Source organism: Myxine glutinosa, chromosome 12 (genome assembly GCF_964187855.1).
Source record: "Myxine glutinosa chromosome 12, kmMyxGlut1.1, whole genome shotgun sequence".
Classification (NCBI taxonomy): Eukaryota; Metazoa; Chordata; class Myxini; order Myxiniformes; family Myxinidae; genus Myxine; species Myxine glutinosa.
In genome coordinates this window covers 16,402,869-16,425,515 of record NC_136272.1, presented here as the reverse complement: position 1 = coordinate 16,425,515, position 22,647 = coordinate 16,402,869, and the positions used below count along the sequence as shown (strand labels likewise).

Genomic DNA, 22,647 nt, shown 5'->3' with positions numbered 1-22,647 from the left:
CAGTCAACAAAATTTCAGTCGCTTAACTCACTCCAACTCATTTCAGACCAGAAACTCACTATGCGTTGCATTTGTTACGTCACAAGTGGGCATTCGTGAGAAGCCAGATTTGGAAATTTGCTTTTGAAAATGCTGACATTTTCCTGAGCAAAATAATTGATTTCATCAAAACTGTGCAGCAGATGAAAATTTCATACCCGGAAATGGGGTTTCAGAAAGTTCTCCTCAACATCATCAACAAAGAAATTGGAGTGCTGTATGAGGCGTTTAGTTGCCTTCATCACCTCTAACTCGGTGTGTCCACAATTACGGACAACAAATTATCTCAACCAAATGGTCACAGAGATACACTGCCGTGAGGGCAGAGGTGGAGACATTTCAGGGCGCAAGACCTTCTTCAAAGAGAGACTTCTCAGAAGAAGACAATAAAATGCCTTCAAGATATTTGCACTCATTACAACCAGCAAAGTGCAGCTGAAGAAGCTGAAGAAGAAGAGTTGTGTGGAAGGAATGGGAGGTGGGCGAGGGGATGCGGGCAACTGGAGGAGGCATGGAGGGTGAGGACTGCAGTTTCAGCTGCATGCACAAGTATCATATTGAGGTATCATATCATATCAAGTATCACAAGTATCATATTGAGGTATCATATCATATCAAGTATCACAAGTATCATATTTATCATACTCAAACAAGCAATCTCCATGAGACATAATTTTTTGGGGAGTATTAAAAGTGTTCAAACCTACCTTAAACAGCTGCACTCCAATGCACGCGAACATGAACTGAAGGAGAGTAGTGACGATCATGATGTTGCCAATGGTGCGTATGGCCACAAAGACACACTGTACCACGTGCTGTGAAGACAAATGCGGACCATCTCCAAAGATCAAAAATGCAAGGAAGTTACGTCAAGGAAACTTGAGGAACAACTAGATAGTGGGGCGGCTTAGCCCAAATATTCAAAAGAATTGTGCATTTTGTGATACAAGCACCAAATTTGGCACAAATGTACATTAATATGTTGCGAACATTTTCAGATATTGGGCCACTTGAAATTCTCTCTTTATGTCCGCCATATTGGATTTCAAAATGGCCGCCACTTGAAATCTACATTTGCTATTATCTCTGGACGTACCACCTTACACTGGTGAAGGAGTGGATCGGAGTATCGTCATTGTTGGAGGATCTGGGGATGCACGGTCCAAGACAGTCGCCCCCTTGCCGCACTACTACACTGATGTACCCCCTGTCACTAGCAGCATCAAGAAGTCGCCTGTCCCAGCTGCTAAAGTGGCGTCATTGACCAGAGGAGACTTCAAACAGCAGACTGATGAAGAATACCAATGGCTAGGCAATGCAAAGCGAGTCCTGGAAGACAACACTGGTACAGTGGACAATGACAACACATCTTGGGCTGCATTTCATGCCAGCCGACAGCCACCAGATGCTCGAGTCATCTGCCCCACGTCGCTGCTTCCACTCTTCCTGGAGAGTGCCCACACAGTGGCCATGATCCGGCACTCAATGGACGTCGTGAAGAATGCTGTGGAACACCTGAATCCTGGACAGACACCAGTGGTCACCGTTGATCAGCCACTGTTTGCTTTGGCCAAGCAGATACAGTGGAAGTGGCCAGAGAGCTATGGTGAAGACCAGATAGTGGTGATGTTTGGTGGCCTCCACATAGAGATGGCGGCACTGAGGACACTGGGGGACTGGCTGAAAGGGAGTGGTTGGGTGCAAGCACTTGTGCAAGCCGAGATTGCGACAGCAGGGACAGCAGACTCATTCCTGCGAGCATCCCATGTCTTGCGCACAAGAAGAGCACATCAAGTGACTGCAGCAGCACTGTACATCCTGCAACACCGTGCCTACAACCACTACTGTCTGGGAGAAACCAGGGATGCAGAGGACCTTCCGGAGTTTGAAGACTGGTGTTGCCAGAGAGGAGAAGACATCCCCCAGTTTCACTACTGGGCAACCGTGCTGGAACTAGAACTGTTGGTTCTAGTGTATGTGCGTTCTCTCAGGCAGGGATCGTTAATGATGTACCTCGATGCTCTGACAGAGCTGGTCCCCTGGTTCCATGCACTGGATCACACCCACTATGCTAGGTGGATACCAGTGCACCTGAAGGACATGGCCGAACTCACCATCAAACACCCAGATGTAGCCAGGAAATTCAGGGAAAGCCACTTCACCGTTCAGAAAACACAGAGGGTGTTCTCTTCAATCCCGATTGACCAGGCACATGAGCAGAATAATGCCTGCATCAAAGGAGACGGTGGAGCAGTTGGGCTCACTGACAACCCTAGTGCCCTACGTCGCTGGATGGTTGCGGGACCAGAAGTTGCCAGGGTGATCGAAGAATTCCAGGATGGGAACCAACACTGGAGACGGCAAACAGCAGACACACGTCATCATGATCAGACGCCAAGTGTACAGGCCTCATTTGTGAAAGATGTTCGCTCTCTCGTCGGTGTCATAGAGGAGATGCGCAACCCATTCGAGGAGGAGAGTCAGGATGTAGTCAAACTGGACACAAAGGAGATCGCAGATCCTGCTGCTGTGGAGACCGTGATGAATGCCAAGAGGATTGGCCAAGAGCAGTTCGAGGCTTTCACCAGAGAGTGTCTGTTGGACAGAACAAAGGCAGTGGACGCACCCATTCCTCGTAACAAGCTGAAGGTGTTCAGCACTTCCACTCCAAGAAGCCAGAGCAAAGGTCAGCAACAGCTCGCCTCCATCAAGAATGACCGTGAACTCTTCGCACGCCTGTACATTGGCTGCCAGACGAGGGATGGAAACCTTGAGGAGTTCTTTTGTCACGAGAATCAGGCATGTCCTCCTGCATTGTCTGATGGTGGAAGCCTCTGCACTGGTACCAAGAGTGATCTCCTCACATGCTTGGAAGAAGTCTCCGACGCAAAGACAGAGACTCCTGTCATGACCTGTATTGTGCTTGATGGAGCAGCCATCGTCCAGATGCTGAAGCCGGCTGCATCAAAGACCTTTGAAGAGTATGCACAACAGATCTTCATCCCATATATGTCCACGAAGCTGCAAACAGTGTCACGCCTGGATCTGGTCTGGGATACTTACCTTGCTGATTCACTGAAAGGTAGTACACGTGCAAAGCGGGGACAAGGTGTGCGGAGACGTGTGGTGGCTGCCGCAGCCATACCAGGAAACTGGCAGAACTTCCTACGAGTGGACAGCAACAAGACCGAGCTGTTCAGGTTCCTCTCAGCAGCTCTCATGGAATGGTTTGACCAGGAGGACAAGCAACTCGTCATTACTGATGGAGAGGCAGTGCTCAGCAAGCCACTACTGCCAGATCTGACCTCACTCGCCCCATGTAACCATGAAGAGGCTGACAGTCGGATGTTGCTGCATGCATCTCACGCAGTCCAGCATGGACACCATGCAATACTCATCCGGACTGTAGACACCGATGTTGTGGTGCTGGCAGTGTCCCTGACACAGGAGTTGCAACCAGAAGACAAACTGTGACTGGCATTCGGAACAGGCCAGAGTTTCCGATACCTAGCAGCACACGAAATAGCAGCTGGATTGGGACGAGAGAAGGCTCGTGCACTGCCAATGTTCCACGCTCTAACTGGATGCGACACTGTGTCTAGTTTTCATAGACATGGCAAGAACACTGCATGGGCAGTCTGGACGGTACTGCCAGAACTCACTGAGGCGCTGCTGCTGCTGTCCTCTGCACCTCGTGACATACCAGACGATGCAATGCGCATCATCGAGAGGTTCGTGATCCTGTTGTATGATCGAACCAGCAAATGCACAGACATTGACAAGGCCAGGAGGAAACTCTTCGCAAGGAAGAACAATGTGCAGCTCATCCCTCCAACGAAGGCAGCTCTGGAGGAACATGTCAAGAGGGCAGTGTATCAAGATGGACATGTGTGGGGTCAGATACTGCTGCCAGCACCAGAGCTCCCTCCACCAACCAACTGGGGTTGGTCAAGGACTGGAGAAGGACAGTACACACCTTACTGGACCAGGCTAACTGAGGCAGCTCACAGCTGCATTGAGCTGGTTTCTTGCAAGTGCAAGAAAGGGTGTGTGAGGCGCTGCAAGTGCAAAAAGGCTGCCCTTCAGTGCACAGCCCTCTGTGTGTGTGAAGGGGACTGCACATGACGATGAGTCAACAACATACATGTACTTGTGGCAATGCTGAACTTGTTAACATGACACTGTTTATGTACACGTATCTTCAGTACCGGTATATACCTAGCCTCAGATACCAGTACACCGAGCCTCAAATACTAGACCATGTAGCATGTCAGTATTATACCTAAGACATTTACAGAACTAAGACATTCTTTTCAAAGTATTGTGTTGAATCCAATATTTGCCTAGATAATTTCCAAATAAAATTATATAACAGACTGTGATAGATAATATTAAGTTGAAATTGGTACCATTGGATTCCTTGCCCCCAAAAACATACATTTAGATACCAGAATCAAGTCAATAGCTGCATTACGTCCAGAGATAATAGCAAATGTAGATTTCAAGTGGCGGCCATTTTGAAATCCAATATGGCGGACATAAAGAGAGAATTTCAAGTGGCCCAATATCTGAAAATGTTCGCAACATATTAATGTACATTTGTGCCAAATTTGGTGCTTGTATCACAAAATGCACAACAGGTTTGCTATGCTGCTACACTAAGAGCCGGCCATCGCAAATCTCCGCACTTCCCACTTAAAGCGAAGTTGAAAGATGGTAAAAAGTTCCACCGGGATTGACCCAATATCAAATTTTGAGTTAATTTATTAACTAATAATAAAAAAACAAGTACAAAAAGTTTTAATTAAAACAAAAACACGCGTCGATGTTACACAATGCCTAGATGCAGCTGTGCCTATAACGTCGATGTTATAAGCACAGGACATTCCTATTGATTCGATTACTTGATGTTATTTTTGTGCAAAGTGAAAATATATCTCGGCAATTTCCCGTGTGTGGCGACGAATTTTTAATATATCTCGGCATTTTCCCGTCTGTTATTTCAGGCGGTGTATGACTGACCATGCCGCGATTTAAAAAAAATATATCTCGGAAATTTCCCGTGTGTGGCGACACGTGAACGAAGCTATGCTCCTCTCTCCACATTATTGTGACGACGTATAAATTAAATATTTCATCGTGACGATTGTCATCAAATGGACGAATTTTTAATATATCTCGGCATTTTCCCGTCTGTTATTTCAGGCGGTGTATGACTGACCATGCCGCGATTTAAAAATAATATATCTCGGCAATTTCCCGTATGTGGCGACACGTGAACGAAGCTATGCTCCTCTCTCCACATTATTGTGACGACGTATAAATTAAATATTTCATCGTGACGATTGTCATCAAATGGACGAATTTTTAATATATCTCGGCATTTTCCCGTCTGTTATTTCGGGCGGTGTATGACTGACCATGCCGCGATTTAAACAAAATATATATATCTCGGCATTTTCCCGTCTCTTATTTCGGGCGGTGTATGACTGACCATGCCGCGATTTAAAAAAAAAAAATCTCAATGGACTTGAAGTTACAGGCCTTTGAGAATTCATTTCGTTCTATAAAGGGCAACTTTCATCGGATTTTCTTCCCGTTTTTTTTCAACCGAGTCTAAAACTATGTTAGCGACTGTGAAAAATGAAATGATATATCGAATTTGATTTGAAATAAAACTGTGTGAGAGAGGAAGACACCACGGGCCTACAAAACAGGCCTCAAAGCTATGCGAGTTAATAAAATGGTGGATATTTGTTTATATGAAGCCTCTCCCACAATGGGTGGAGCTATGGTTCCCAGAATGGGTGGAGCTTTGAGGTTTTGTCTTCTCTGCAAGAACAACAACAACAACAAGAAGAAGAAGAAGAACAAGAACAACAGCAGAGGGCACTCTATGACCAGCGTCTTGCGACGCGGCTAAAAATTCCTAGATTTTGACCCCTGTGACCCTAATTCCTCACCCATTTGGGTATGAACCGGGGATCAAATACAAAAAAATCGTTACATATTTCATGTGTCCCCCCAATGTCAATTGCACATACAATGTTTCATTAAAAACATATTTTAAAATGTGAATGTAATTGCATTTTTGGTATTTGACCTCTTGACCCCACCCCAAAGGGCGGAGCCAAAATCATACAGCTCTTACACCTTAATTACCAAGTTTGAGGAGTTTCTTTGGGGGTGAAAAAAAACAGACATTTATGAACGATGGAATAAGAAAAGAACAAATTTCCAAACTTGGTCTCTTCTGTATTGAATAAATTGTTGTGTCACTGAAAGAAAAGCCATGTTGTTCAAGTGTAGTGCAAAATACATTTCAATAAACCACCATATTGTAATCCAGCTTGGTGCACGTCAAGCTGTGAGAACAAGACTGGTGCTGTTGATGTCCTGCGGAGGACATTAGTCAAACTTGTTTCATCTGCAATCGTGCAGAAGTGTAGACCCCATGTGAACCCGTGCAGTACGTTTTGAAGTGGTGCCATGGACACTTAGACCCCACACCAAAATAGAACACACAAGATATAAATTGATGAGGATGTTAAATTATTGAAAAATGAATATTTCATTTGAATAAGATTCAAGCACCTGCTATTTTTGCTTTCATTTCTCCTTAAGGGTCATCTATTAGTTAAATTAATACATTATAAATGATGCATTAAAATGATTGGTTGGTGGTTGCTAGGATACGCATTGCAGAATGGTAAGATTAGTTATAAATGAAAGTTTGAATATTTGAATAACAGTTTGAGTCGATGGTTAGATGGAGGTGTTGAGTGATGGACATGTCTATCAGGTAAAGTGTTTATTGCTCAATATATTATCTTATGAAGTGATATATGATTTAAGTTATTGGTTTGTGGTAATACTTTCAATAAAAGCAGTAATTAAATACGTTTGATTAAGGATATTGCATTGCTGTGTTGACTGACTGACTGGACACAACTTTGAGGTTGTGGGTCCATTATAATATAATATAACTTTGAGGTCCACCTTTAGAGGCCATTTTTCCCTGCAAAGCAGGGGTTGGCCTTTTTCGGGAACCGTGGTTGTTGTTGTTTTTCGGTCCCCTTTTTGAAGCAATGTTTTACGGCCGGATGCCCTTCCTGACGCCAACCCTTTTTGCCGCCTTTAACGACAAACAGGGAATTACCAGTGAACTGGTACTCAATTAGCCGACCTCGGAAGGATGACAGGCTGAGTCAACCCCCCTGGTGTTAATTCAGCGATTGACCGGGATTCGAACCCAGGATCCTTGGATCCTAAGCCGGCACCCTAGCCGCTAGCCCAACACCAGGGTCCATTGATGTTGAGTAATCTACTGATGTGGACCTGCAGTCAGGGTTGTGGATCCGCCGTTTGGAGAGGATCTGGGCTGAAATGATCGTGAAACCTCGATGAAAAACGGTCTCCAGCGGATGATCCGGGCAGTTGGGAAATCAGTCAATTGCTTATAGGTTAAGGTTATAACTTCAAATATAAAATAGCTTTTACAAGTACATAATATATCTGTGTATGTGTGTTTGTATAGGTGCGTTTATATGTACATGTGTATGTATGTTGTTATATAAATACGTACATACTCGTGTGTATGCACCACAAATACGTACATACTATATATATATATTGTTACAGACGCGGTTGTAGATGTTAGTTTACCGAGCGGTTTGGTATGACCACGTCTGCACAGTTTACCCGATTATGCTCGAACGTTGACTAGTCGCGCTACGCTAGGTCAATGAAGGAAAAGGACACAACTGCTGGATTCAAATGACACGACACCAAGGGTTCAGTTCTCAAGACCTCCGGAGGAGGTTATATTAAGGCGGAAGGTTAGATTACAACTACAAGAGGGACATCATAGAAAGACAGGCACTTAGACACACTTATATTAACCCCAACAGACGACAGATAAACGGGACAAGGCTGACTCACACGGGGATTGATGGCAAGGAAAGGCGGGTAGCGATGGCTCCAGGTGCACCTGGGCTCAGGGCAGAATCGACCCGGTTCGGTCCGGTCCAAAGATGCGGGGAGGTATCGTCGCGCTGGGGGTGGCGGTGGCTTCCTCTGCTCTCCGTAGTTCAGGCGCATCTGACGTCACGTCCGGTGAGTCGCTTCGTATATCCGGCGGGGAGTGACACGCCCTCAGCTTGTTAGCTCCGCCCCAGATGGAATCGGTCCGTTGCTTGTCATTGGGTGCGGGGGTTACCGGCTCCGCCCTTGACGAGGGGCCGACAGGCAGCCCCTTCGTGGTAACCCCGTCGGCGCACATGGGTAATGGCGGCTAACCAAACCGGACTGAGGACGCCCACTCCCCGCGCCGTCGCCGCGCCGCCCCCCTCTGCTGTTGTAGTTGTTGTAGTTGTTGTTGTAGTTGTTGTTTGGGGAAGAAGATGGGAGGAGGTATGGGAAGGTCCTAAACTCACTACTGGTGCCATATAATCACATTCTGGTGCAACGAAGAGTCAGAATTAATGGAAACGAGTCCTTAACTGACATAGACTAAGAATAACTAGCAAGATGTCCGAAAGTTGTCTACGTGAGATGCGGTGGACCTGGGCACGACATTTAATGGGGGAAAAGGGGAAGGTCGGTTCTACAGAGTGTTATTTACAGGCAATGGGACTAGGGAATGGGGGATTGGGGATAGTTGGGGAGTATTGGGGAAATAGGGGAATATTTACAAGCGGATATGGAGGCCAAATTCCATATTCGCAACAATATATTGTTGCGGATATGAGGATTGCATTTTTTTTATTGTGTGTATTGTAGTGGTAAATTGTTGTGTAACCTTGGTTGGATATGGCCCCTCCTGCCTCCGGAGTTGTGTAAAGATAAAAAGGGCGTCTCGGTAGTTATTCCATGAAACACCACATTGCAGGACCCGATAAAACCCTTGTTCAGTAGCTTATATCTTATTATGTGTTTTAGAGTAAGGCCTTGTCTTCCATTAGAATAATACTCCATTGCACCGAATCAATAAAGAATAGCTCCCCTTCAATACTTCCATTTCCCAGCCAAACTCTCCATCTGCGGGTAAAGCAGTTCACAAGCGTGGGGTGCACGCCCTCTCATTTCGCTGCTATAGTGAATATGTGCTCCGTGCTCTGTTTGAACAGGAGGGGCAGGGTCGCCCGGGAGAGGCAAGCCCAGGGCGCGCCACGAAGGGCGGGGCTGTTCAGCCCCATGCCCAAATAAGGAAACAAGCCCGTGGCTCGCCACGAGGGGCGTGCCGTCGGCGCCATGCCAAAATAAGGAGACAAGCCCGTGGGATTACCATACAAGGTCACGAAACAGAGCACGGGGGAGGAGGGCAGTACCGAAACCGAAGGGGGCGTGTCAGACCCGCGCTGAAGGTTTGGAGAGAGGGTGCGACGATCGCTGGGACAAGCTACACCAGAGATACGGCAGATGAGACCAGGTGCGTAAGAGGGCGTGTCAGTCCAGCGCTGGAGAGAAGTGAGAGGCAGGGAATATGAGCTGAGCTGCGTGGAGAGGAACACGAAAAAGAAGGGGTCCAAGAGAAAGCCGAGGAGCTTTTACGAAACAAGCTACACGAGAGATACGGCAGAGGAGTGCAGCCCCGTTTCAACCAGCCGCGTGAAGCCCTGACGGGGCAGCGAATGACCCTGCCGGCGTGCGCTGTAAAGCCGAATACCAGGAGCTGCCGGCGTGCGCTGTAAAGCGGATTTACAAGGAGCTGCCGGCTCCCCGCTTCCCGCCCGGAGTGGACCTGCTCGCTGTGCCCTGTGATCCCACCTGCTCATCCTTTCCAGCCATTCCTGCCTGCAAGTTCCCCATTTGCGTACGTGAGTTTGTTTTGTTCGTGCTGTCCTGGGTAGTAACTAAGTCTGTATAAGCTAGTAATTTTCACTGTGTCACCTGCGTTTTCATGTCCGCTGTAAATACCCGTGACTGCTCTGTTTGCTTATGTGTGTGTAAATAATAATAAACCCCGTTACTCTTCTGTACGTCATCTTCTTCTTCCTCTTTGCATTCGTCGTCTTAGTCTTTTCCCGATTGAATAGCGGTGGCGCGATATGGCCAACGTTTGGGTGAATCGGGTTTAGTCGGGGAACAACTGTTCGGTCGCGGAGCCTCCGCTCGGCAAACATACCATCCTTAACCGCGGACCGTAACAATTGGTGTCAGGAGTGGGATACGGACCCGAAGCACGCTTAACGCGCTCAAAATTACAAGCTGCTGGAAATTGTTTTGTTTTTAAAGGAAAACCCGAATTTTGAAATCGCGCCATGGCTGGTCAAGGCGATCGGATGCAGGTGGGTGAGCTAGAAGAGGGGTTAGGAGTAACCCAGGATCAAATGGAGGGGAGCCATGAGGAGAACAATGAGGAGGTGGTTGCGGAGGTTTCAGACGCGCAAAATGGCGCTCTCGCGCACGTGGTTGAAGAGGCACAAAATGGCGGCGCTGCGGCAGTCGAGACCGCAGCGCTGGGGAAATTGGACCTCTTTGCGGCGCAGATGATGGGGTATATGGAAAAAATGGGTGAGCGAATGAGGGACGAAGCGAGGGCTGATAGTGAGCGAATGAGGGACGAAGCGAGGGCTGATAGTGAGCGATTGGGGGACGAATTGGGGGCAAATGGGCGAAATAGGGGGCAAAATGGGAGAAATGGGGGGCCAAATGGGGGCAATGAGGAGTACCGTTGAGGGATTAGACAAGAAATTTGAGGGGTTAGACAATGGGATAGAAGGGGTGAAACATGGGTTAATGGGGGTAGAAAATAGAATGGCTGCCCAGGAGAATCAGATAGAGGGGGTGAAAAATTGGTTAGAGGGGCTAGAAAATAGAATGGAAGACAAATTGCGGGCAATAGGGGAGCAATCCGCCCGGGAAATCGAACAGATGGGGAACCAGATAGAGGAGGTGAAAATCGGGTTAGAAAGTAAATTGGATGCTCAGAGGGATGAATTGGGACAGATGAGGGTGGCATCTACAAAAGAGATGGAGGAGATGAAGGAGGAGATACGACGAGGTGTAAATGAGGAGGTCTCGGGGGTACGCGAGGAGGTCTCGGGGGTACGCGAGGAGGTAAAGCGAGGTGAAAAGCGTATGGAGAAAGAAGGGAGATATAATACGGCGAGGTTACAAGGGGGAATAGAGGGTCTGACGAGGGGAGTAGAACAGCTGACAGTGGGACAAAAGGAACTAGTGGACCAAGTGGAAAAGAACACTGCAATAATCGGGGGGTTAAAAGCGACACAAAAAGACATTAAGAACGAATTAATAGCGACACAGAAGGAATGTAAGATGGTACATGAGGGGTTGACGAAGAAGTTGGAAGAGGTGACAGAGATAATGGAGACGAAGGACCGGCAGGTGAGGACGCACATAGAGACTGTCAAGATAGCCTTAGAGGACGAACTTGAGGAGACGCACCGGGAAATAAAAGAGGTGAAGCAAAAATTAGAGGAAGTGGAAGAAGAGGTGAGTGAAATTAAGAAGGGACGGACAGAAACTAAGAGGGAGATAAAGGAGGAAGTGATGGAGTATGTGCAAGGTCTGTGCTCAACTCATAATGGTGTGCTCACTAACCAAATAAAGAGTTTGCAGGTGCGCGTGGAGAAAAGGATCCCCCAGGTGAGTCGTGCTGTATATTGTGCGGGTAGATTTTGTAAGAGGATGTTTGGCGACAAAAGAATTTTCGCGCGCTTGGGATCGAGGAAGCATCCGTGCGTTGGTGAAGGGTCCCGTGTGAGTGGAAATGGCACGCGTGTGGAAAAAAAGTGTGCGTCAAGGGGTGGGCGTGTTACGAAGCGCGAGTGTGATACCGAGTGCGAGCGAGAATGCACGTCGGGGTGTACGGAGTGTGACACGGAGAGTAAGGTGGTGGTGGAACGTGCGAGGAAGCACACCTGAGTTGGTGGTAGCGCGAGTGTGGGAGAGCCCATCTGAGCGCGTTAGTGGGTGGATGCAAGAGTGCACGCCCATGGTGAGTGTTACGGAGGACGTAACGGAGGAGAGGTGTGGACCGAAGTGTGCGAACAGCGAGTGTGCGAGAGAGGGGTGGTGTGTAACAGGGAGAGCGTTGGTGGAATGTACGGACGGCGTTGTAGCACCGAGCTCGGTGAGGGTGAAAGGGGTAGCGTATGCGTGTGAGCATGCAGGTGAAGCATCGACGGTAACCGGGTTAGCGTTTAGGGCGACGGATAGCCGATGCGAGCACTCGGGGAGCGGTGTGTTTTGTTGGATGCGAGGCACGGCGCGGATCGATACTACGTCGCTTCTCTTCGAAGCGTCGTTGCCGATTCGGGCTTGGCCCTGCCCCGCACGGTCGAGTCCGGGCCTTGTCGGGCGAGGCGACCGGTCCGGTTCAAGGGCGAGTGGGAGGAAGCGGAACGGTGCCCCCTCGTGGGGACGGGGTTCCGACCGGGGGAGATTGAGCCATCGGGCCCGGGACCGCAAGGTACTGCGCCGAGATGGTGCGTGGAATCTCGGCCCGACCAAACCACCTCCCTTGAACCGAAAGCCGGACAGATTCAACCTGCAGGCGACCAAACCACCCAAATTCATTGCTCGGCTTTACGAAGCCGAGTTTAATGATGTCATGACGCACCGAGGCTAGGATATAGCGGACTGTGATGATGATGATAGTGATAGTGATTTGATACGAAATTTAGAATAGTGGGTAGAATTGGCAGATGATTGGCAAATTTTTGATTTGTTGAATTTGGACGAGCAAAATTTATAGTGAGAGATCCCCGATGTGGTGGGATGGCAACTCTGTCATCCCTCACAGCGGGGGGCAAAGGAGCACTAGATTATGGGGTTTATGGCAGTGAAAACTAGCCCGGGAGGGTTAGGATATATCGTGTGTAGGGACCTAGAAGATGACATTAGGTAACGACAAGGTTAGTTAGTGACACTGATACCTGTAGTGGGGACGCAGGTAGATTAGAGTGGATAATAATGCCGTGGGAGCGCAATAGTTTAAAGGGACGACTGGGAAGCGAAAGTTTCAGAGGGGAGTAGTTAGATGAGATGATGCCGAGTGTTTGAGGATTGGAAGTGTATGGTGAACAGGTGTGATTGAACAGGTGTGATTGCACAGGTGTGCAACTGAACAGGTGAATGGAGCAGTGTTTGAGTGATGGTGATGGTGAGGTGTGTTGTGTTGACCAACTGGTCCAGGAAGGAAGGAGGGTGCAGGTGGCACCAGGTGTGAGTGCACAGGTGTGCACCAACAGGTGTATGGAATACATGGAGTGTGGAATATATGGAGTATTGGAATGAATGGTCGTGGAGTGAGTATGGTGGAAACTATGGAGTGGAGTGGATGGTGCGAAGGTGTGAATGGGGGAAGAGTGGACCCCCATCACGGATACCCGGGGCGGGTAGTGTAAGTGTTAGGTAGAGGGTACAGGTAAATTGTGGTTGGATATTGGCATCTGTGGTGCGGGTGGAAGAATGATGTTTGGATGGGTGCATTAGTGTTGTGGAAATGGCTGGGCGTGTAGCCTGTTAGTGTGTGTAGTTGGTTTGGGCACTCCACCACTGTGAGGATGTCGGCCAGGTGAGGCCGCAGGTGGGCTCTGGGAGCCGGTAGTAGTTGTTGTGGATGGGGCCCGAGGATCCGGAGGACGGACCCGGGTAGCCCAGTGCCAGAGGGCACCGAGTGGGGTGACAGAGCCAGGAGGGGCCTTCCCCAGTTAGTTAGGTTAGGGTGAGGAGCTAGGTAAGCTCGGGTGGCAACTACAGTGGTGGAGGTGTGCAGGTGGGTAGACCTGCTGGGAGAGCTACACGCCCCAGCCCAGAAATTGTGCAAGGGCACCGGGAGATGAATCGGGGGAGTGAGACCCCAAATTGAGAAGCACCACAGTTTGGTCAATGGGAATTGGTTTTTAGAACCCATAGTGTAAGTTGGCCAATGGATTTGCAGGGAGAGACCCCGGGTAGTGTAAAGTGTGTTAAAGTCATTTAGAAAGTAGTTAGGATGAAGTCTCCTCGCACCATCTGCATCCACTCACCTGAGATGACGTACCTCCACACCATGCCATGTTTTGATTATTTTGTATGTGCAAATGTTTTGGATTGTGAGACGCATCATGACGTGGGTGTGACATTGTGCTTGATGTTCCATCTCTTCCTCCTTATGAGGGTTGATGATGAATTGGGTGATGGCAAATTTGGTCTAGAGGGATTGTGGTGACGAATTTGGTATTGAAGAAATATGGGGAAGACGTGACAGTAGCGACGAATTTGTAAATGTGTAGATTTTGTACATATGGGGTAAGGGCAAGGGTAGTGTAGGTGACAGGGGGGTGATGTACGGTAGGGACGAGCTTTCTCACTTCGCCCTCCGTACGCATTTCACCTTGCATTGCCTTATTGATGTGTACCCTTGTGACCTTACCCCTCGCTCATCTGTCTTGTCCCCCTTTTGTCTCCCACATGACCTGTGCGCCATTGGGCGCCGAGGGGAGCGTGCGTGAGTCCGCCATTGTGCGCCCGGAACTCCCAGAACCAGCTGTCTGCATCGATGCACCACATTATGGACCACATGTCAGTGGCTGAGCACCACTTATGGACCCCATGGGTTGGGGCATGGCCCCTCTGCTGGAACCGGCCATGAGGGCCCGAAATCTTGCTGGCGGACCTTGGCCACAGGGCACCGATGCCCCACAGGTGAACCACACTTGTCGGCCCTGTGGGCCATAAATAAAGAAAATAAAAAGGACACATTGGGCACACTTTATTGCAAATAGGCCGCCAGTAAGAAAATGAAAGAATGACAACATCTGGAAGACCAAATAATAATAACCAGCAGAGGGAGCCGAAGAGCAAGAGATCACCTGCAGTGTTAGGGGTTGTTGATTTTATTTTTATTGAACATGCATTGAACACTGATGAACTATGGTGACTGCACCGATTGGTGCTTGAGGGTGCTTGTATTGGTGCGTTTTTGGGTGCTTTAATGGTGCGTCGATGCAGAGCAGACTGTCTCCCCCCCAGAAAGAACAATCACAGGTCCTGGGTTAGTTTTGTAAATAAAAATAGCGTCATTGTAAATAATGCTCCCCACCGTCAGTGTATAGTTTGAAGACCATTCCGCCATTCGGTTAACTGTGGGCGTAAGTCTGTTAGGCAGGGTGCAATGGAGCAGCGGGACACATGTATTTATGTTTTAAAACTGTCGCACTCAGGGTCAGGTTAAAAGTAGAGGGAACTACACCTACGTGTCACACTAAATAAAAGTTGTAGGCCTGGGACGTGCCTAAGAGGAGGAGGGTGCAGTGTTGCGGATATGAGAACTGTATATTTTTTTTATTGTGTGAATTGTTATTATTGTTTATTCTGCGCCCCCTTCCTCCGGAGCTGTGTAAAGGTGAAAGGGCATCCCATAATTAGTCCACAAGCATACACGTCAGCCAAATAATAGAATACCCCTGTTTGATAGTTATCTCTTATTCTGTGTTTTAGGGTAAGGCTGTGTCTCCCATTAATTGAAGTACTCCATTGCACCAGTGAAAGAGAATAGATCCCCTTTCATTCCCATCCCCAAAATCTCCATTTCCTTTCACATCCCCTTTCGTCATTGCCAAGCCTCGATTGCCAATTACCTCCCCTCCAAAACCACCATTGAACATGTGCTCGAATCGGGGAAGAGGGGCGTGCCCGCCCGTCGTCATCAAGGGCGGAGCGAGAGGGTCGCGTGACCAACCAGGGCCGAGGTGAGCACACCGATGGGCGTGTCCTGAAGGCCGGCGGCTTAATCGCTGGAGGCGCTATAAAAGGGCGCACGCAAGAAGCAAGTGAGTTGGTCGTGAGTGAGTCGTGAGTTGGTCGTCAGAGGAGGGTCAGTGGTTGCGTTGGTTGCGGTGGTAAGAAGTCGGTGGTGAGAAGTGGTGGCGTCGAGTGGTCAGTGGTTACGTTGGTTGCGTTGAGTTGTCGATGGTGAGGAGACACCAGGGCCAAGAGAGAGAAGGTTCCAGGTCAATTACCAGCAGTTGCGCCAGAGACGGCAGACGCGACCTGAGGTGAGCCAGAGAAGCAGCTTTGGCTCCACAAGCAGCGTTGACTCCACCAGGCAGCTTCAACCCGTTACCCCGCGGGGACCAGATAGCGGTGGCATCGGTGGCCGTCGAGGTCCAGCCGACGTCCCGTGCGGGATCAAGCCCGAACCATCTGCCCCAGCTGAACCTTCCCATTCCTCCTTCCAGCATTCATTCCTTTCCTCCACCCTTCTTGTGTACGTGAGTTTGTTCTGTGTGTCTTGTCCCTGGGTATTAATTAAGCTTGTATAAGTTAATAATTGCACTGTGTCTCTGATCCTTCTGTATATTATTTTATTATCTTTCCTTCTCCTTGGTTACTTTGAGCATGTAAATAGTAGGAATAAATTTAGTAGTATTTCCAACCTTTTTGTCTTCTTCTTCTTCTTCTTCACATCCGTGTCGCCTTTGTCTTTTCCCTATTGAATAGCTGCGGTGCGATCCGGCCAACGTTTGGGTGGAATCGGGTTCTAATCGGGGAATAACTGTTCGGTCGCGGAGCCTTCGCTCGGCAAAGTAACATCTAAACCGCGATCAGTAACAAAATATATATATATATAAATAAATACCATGGAGTCATATATATATATGTATGTATATGTATATATATATATATATATATATATATATATATATATATATATATATATATATATATATATATATTTATTTATATATATATATATATATATATATATATATATATATATATATATATATATATATATATACATATACATACATATATATATATATGACTCCATGGTAAGATCTCCAACCTTTAATTGAACAAACAATGACTCAACGTTTCGATTAACAACATGTGAAGCCACACGCCTCCGTTAATCTTCCTCAAGAGTGATAAAATCATCTCAACATCCCCTTATATGCAAAGTGGGCGGGGTATATGCAAAGTGGGGTGGGCAAAGCTGGACAGCCAATGAAACCGTATCACACCGCTCTCGTGAACAGAGACGTTATTGACCAAATTCAAAAATCAACCGCATATTAACGGCTTAAAATAATCCTGTAAGCAATGCTGGATTATAACTCAAGTCTCTAGAAAATCAGGAACAATAATTACATTTAATTAAAAGTTAAACTTGTAAGCAATTAAATTGTAAATTAAATTAAAACTGCAAATATATTAAAGCAAAAAAATTTTTTTCAGGTAAAATAAAATTGCCATAATATCAAGATCATCACATGTGGCCCTATGCGGTAAACGGGAATGCGGGATGGGGGAGGTTATAGGGGGGGAGAGAATGGGGGGGGGGGGGAACCAGAGGGGGGGGGTGGAAGCGGAGGGGGGGTTGGGGAGAGGGGGGGTTTGGAGGGAGGGGGGGGAGGGGGAGGGGGCAAATTGTCCGAATAAAAACCTTGTGTGACATATTATGTGGACTCGTTGTTCAAAGTACGGAATGCCTGCTTCGTTTACACAAGAGTGGGTCAAACGCTACCGGTAAGTCAACTACCTCTTGTGTGATCGAAGGGTAACAGTTTCTTCTGTGTGCCAAGCCTCCAAAACACGTCTTCTGTTTCTGTTGGGTGTGGAACCCCAAAATATTAACCCTATCCCATAAAGGTGTGTGGCCTTCCTTAAGGCCGTGTTTGGCAATAGCAGATCTGCTGGGAAAATTACATTCAAATGCTTTTTGGTGTTCAGCAATACGTTGACCTAAGGTCCTCCCGGTTTCACCCACATACTCAGCTCCACAACCACAGGGCACTACATGTACCACCCCCTGACCTATCCTTCCTTGGAAGCTTGTCCTTGACCCTCATAAGGGCTTGGTGAAGGGTGAAAACCGGTGTGAAACTCACCCTCACTCCTGCCGATTTCAAGATTCTGCCGACCCTCTGTGAAACCCCCGGTACAAAAGGGAGAACACACAAACCCTTTGGTTGTTCTCTCGGTCTCAGCCTGTTGTGTGGGGAAGCCCTTATTGTTTTCCTGTTGGGTAGCAAGCTGTCAGGATAACCATTTGCCCTTAACACATTTTGAAGATGGTCCACCTCACTCATCTCGTCTTCAAAGGTGGATGGTAAATCGTCTTGTATACACGAACAAAATGCAGGATATGTTGGCAGACCAAAGTACTTATGAACGGTTAACCGCAGATCCAACGAAGAAGGAGGAACGAAGGTTAAACTCAATGCTTTCCAGATTAAAAGCGACTGGTAGACTATCAGCTGCGGCGTACAAACGTCTGTACAGCAGTAAGGGCGTGGCTCCCAGGGCATACGGGCTCCCGAAAGTGCACAAAGAGGGATTTCCGCTCCGGTTAATCGTTTCCTGTATTAATGGTCCATCATATGCTCTATCCAAGTTTTTGGCAAACATTTTGAAGCATTTGGTGGGGACAACAGAGCGAACCGTGCACAATAGCACAGTATTTGCTGAAAGAGTGAAGCAGCTCACCATCGAAGCGCACGAGACCATGGTTTCGTTTGATGTTGTGTCTTTATTTACCAACGTGCCCATAGCCCTGGCGATTGAGGTGGCAAACCGGCGTTTGATGGAAGATGATCGATGGAAAGAGACTGCGGGAGCTTTAAGCCCGATGGACGTCTGCGACATGCTTTCTACCTGCCTCTCTTCCACCTACTTTGTATTTAATGAGGTATATTACAAGCAGGTTTATGGCACCGCTATGGGTTCCCCGGTATCGGCTGTGATTGCCAACATGGTGATGGAGGATTTGGAGGAACGCACCATTCCAGCCCTGTTAGTGCAACCACGTGTTTGGTTCCGGTACGTGGATGACACATTTGTCATCTGTCACTCGGATGAGGTGGGCATCATACATGAGACCATAAATAAAACTTTTTCCTCCATTAATTTCACCATTGAAGAGGAGAAAAATGGAGCCCTTCCCTTTCTGGATACACTCGTCGCACGGGGTCCCAAAGGAGCCTTAAAGGTAACGGTGTGCAGAAAACCAACACATACTGATCGCGACCTTGATTTCAATTCTTGCCATCCAATGGAACACAAAAGATCAGTGGTGCGCACCCTCTCAAAAAGAGCACGTGATTTACCATCCACCTTTGAAGACAAGATGAGTGAGGTGGACCATCTTCAAAATGTGTTAAGGGCAAATGGTTATCCTGACAGCTTGCTACCCAACAGGAAAACAATAAGGGCTTCCCCACACAACAGGCTGAGACCGAGAGAACAACCAAAGGGTTTGTGTGTTCTCCCTTTTGTACCGGGGGTTTCACAGAGGGTCGGCAGAATCTTAAAATCGGCAGGAGTGAGGGTGAGTTTCACACCGGTTTTCACCCTTCGCCAAGCCCTTATGAGGGTCAAGGACAAGCTTCCAAGGAAGGATAGGTCAGGGGTGGTATATGTAGTGCCCTGTGGTTGTGGAGCTGAGTATGTGGGTGAAACCGGGAGGACCTTAGGTCAACGTATTGCTGAACACCAAAAAGCATTTGAATGTAATTTTCCCAGCAGATCTGCTATTGCCAAACACGGCCTTAAGGAAGGCCACACACCTTTAAGGGATAGGGTTAATATTTTGGGTTCCACACCCAACAGAAACAGAAGACGTGTTTTGGAGGCTTGGCACACAAAAGAAACTGTTACCTCGATCACACAAGAGGTAGTTGACTTACCGGTAGCGTTTGACCCACTCTTGTGTAAACGAAGCAGGCATTCCATACTTTGAACAACGAGTCCACATAATATGTCACACAAGGTTTTTATTCGGACAATTTGCCCCCTCCCCCTCCCCCCCCTCCCTCCAAACCACCCCTCTCCCCAACCCCCCCCCCCCCTCCGCTTCCATCCCCCCTCTGGTTTCCCCCCCCCATTCTATCCCCCCCTATAACCACCCCCATCCCGCCTTCCCGTTTACCGCATAGGGCCACATGTGATGATCTTGATATTATGGCAATTTTATTTTACCTTAAAAAAAAAATTTTTGCTTTCATATATTTGCAGTTTTAATTTAATTTACAATTTAATTGTTTACAAGTTTAACTTTTAATTAAATGTAATTATTGTTCCTGATTTTCTAGAGACTTGAGTTATAATCCAGCATTGCTTACAGGATTATTTTAAGCCGTTAATATGCGGTTGATTTTTGAATTTGGTCAATAACGTCTCCGTTCACGAGAGCGGTGTGATACGGTTTCATTGGCTGTCCAGCTTTGCCCACCCCACTTTGCATATACCCCGCGCACTTTGCATATAAGGCGATGTTGAGATGATTTTATCACTCTTGAGGAAGATTAACGGAGCCCTGTGGCTTCACATGTTGTTAATCGAAACGTTGAGTCATTGTTTGTTCAATTAAAGGTTGGAGATCTTACCATGGAGTCATTTGGATTTACTCCCAACCGCAAATCTTTGTGTATGTATACATATATATATATATATATAAATATATACAGTCACGTGAAAAAGTAAGTACACCCCATGTAAAGTTTTGATTTTTTCAACATATATCAACATACAGCTATTTGATCTTCATTTCAACAATATTGATAGATAAAGGTGATATAACATAACAAATATCATGAAACATTTACATTTTGTAGTCCATTGTATAATTTAAATAAACATAAATGCAAATTTCGCATGTGGAAAAAGAAAGTACACCCCTACATTTATCACTACTTGAAATACCTAAAATTAGAATCAGATGCACCAGCTCAGGTGCAAATGATTAGAACATCGTTAGAGAGGATCTTGGAGGAACCTGTCTTATTTAAACCTCAGACATTTAGTTTGGTTTGCTCTCTGTTGTTGAAGTGTGCGGCATCGCCATGCCGAGATCAAAAGAGCTCTCTGAGGCCTTCAGAAAGAAGGTTATAGATGCCGACGAGTCTGGGAAGGGATTTAAAAAGATCTCCAAACAATTTGAAATCAATCATTCGACTGTCCGGAAGACCATCCACAAGTGGAGAAGATTCCAAACAACTGCCAACTTGTTCAGGCCAGGCCGCCCCAGCAAGTTCAGCCCGAGAGCAGACCGCAAGATGCTGAAAGAAGTCTCTAAGAACCCCACAATGTCATCACGGGACCTTCAGGTAGCTCTTGCCACTGTTGATGTCAAAGTGCACGAGTCTACCATTACAAAGAGGCTGCACAAATTTGATCTACATGGGAGGTGTGCCAGGAGGAAACCTTTGCTGTCCAGAAAGAGCATCAGGGCAAGACTAAAGTTTTCCAATAAACACCTCGGCAAAGACCAGCACTTCTGGAACAATGTGCTCTGGAGAGATGAGTCAAAGGTAGAGCTATTTGGCCACAGTACCAGAAGACGTGTTTGGCAAAAACCAAAGACAGCATTTGACTACAAGAACCTGATACCAACTGTAAAGCATGGTGGTGGAAATATTATGGTTTGGGGCAGTTTTGCTGCATCAGGGATGCTTGATGATGATGCATTGATGCATGCTTGATGATGGTGCATGCTTGGTGATGGCAGCTCACCATCATCGAATCCACTATGAATTCTTCATTGTACCGGAGGGTGCTTGAGGATAATGTGAGGCCATCTGTCGGAAAGTTGAAGCTCAACCGAAGGTGGACCTTGCAACATGACACTGATCCTAAACATACCAGTAAATCCACCAAGGAATGGCTGAAAAGAAAGAAATGGAGAGTTCTGGAATGGCCAAGTCAAAGCCCGGATCTAAATCCCATCGAGATGTTGTGGGGGGATTTCAAACGAGCTGTGCATGCAAGAAACCCCTCAAACATCGCACAGCTGAAAGAATTCTGCATGGAGGAGTGGGCAAAAATTTCTCCCAGTCGGGGTCAGAGACTGGTAGACAGTTATAAGAAACGCCTACTTGAGGTTGTTTCTGCCAAAGGGGGCAATACCACCTATTGGAGCCAAGGGTGTACTTACTTTTTCCACATGCGAAATTTGCATTTATGTTTATTTAAATTATACAATGGACAACAAAATGTAAATGTTTCATGATATTTGTTATATTATATCACCTTTATCTATCAATATTGTTGAAATGAAGATCAAATAGCTGTATGTTGAAATATGTTGAAAAAATCAAAACTTTACATGGGGTGTACTTACTTTTTCACGTGACTGTATATATATAAATATATATATCAGCAGAATTTCATCATCAAAGTGTGGAGGTTTTGAGCAAAGTTAATAGTTAATAAAACATGACAAAGTATTCTTTTCTGCTTCAGGGTTTTAACGAGTTGGAGTTTTGAGGATCCAGAAATATTGAATAAAAAACACAGACAAACAAACACCCATGAAGGAAATAAGATGGACATTTGTATCAAAGAATAACTTCACAGAAGATTTGGTGGTGAAACTCAAAGGTCGCTAGAACGGCACTCGGTATTTGTATCCCAATGATAGGCTGGATCTGGATCTGGATCTTCACCAAAATTGAATCAATTCGTCCTTGTCACACACCCGACCTGTCCACAAAGTTTGGTATATTGGAAACTTTATAAGTTCTATCCATTCACAACCTTTTGAGATATTCTGATATGTATCATTTAAAAGCCCTGTCACTCAATGAAAGAGAATCACTTAAAAAATCATTGTAGCCGGATCTGGTTATGGATCTTCACTAATATGGAATCATT

At 46.8% G+C, this 22,647-nt stretch overlaps 1 protein-coding gene across 1 annotated transcript in view; it reads right to left on the bottom strand.

Moving 5' to 3' along the window:
- The window catches only part of LOC137438171 (voltage-dependent L-type calcium channel subunit alpha-1D-like), a 429,914-nt gene that overhangs the window by 75,115 nt on the left and 332,152 nt on the right, over window positions 1-22,647 (bottom strand). Inside the window, exon 23 of the mRNA XM_078766514.1 lies at window positions 747-854. Within this exon, the coding sequence (XP_078622640.1) occupies window positions 747-854 (108 nt within the window). The remainder of the gene's footprint in view (window positions 1-746; window positions 855-22,647) is intronic.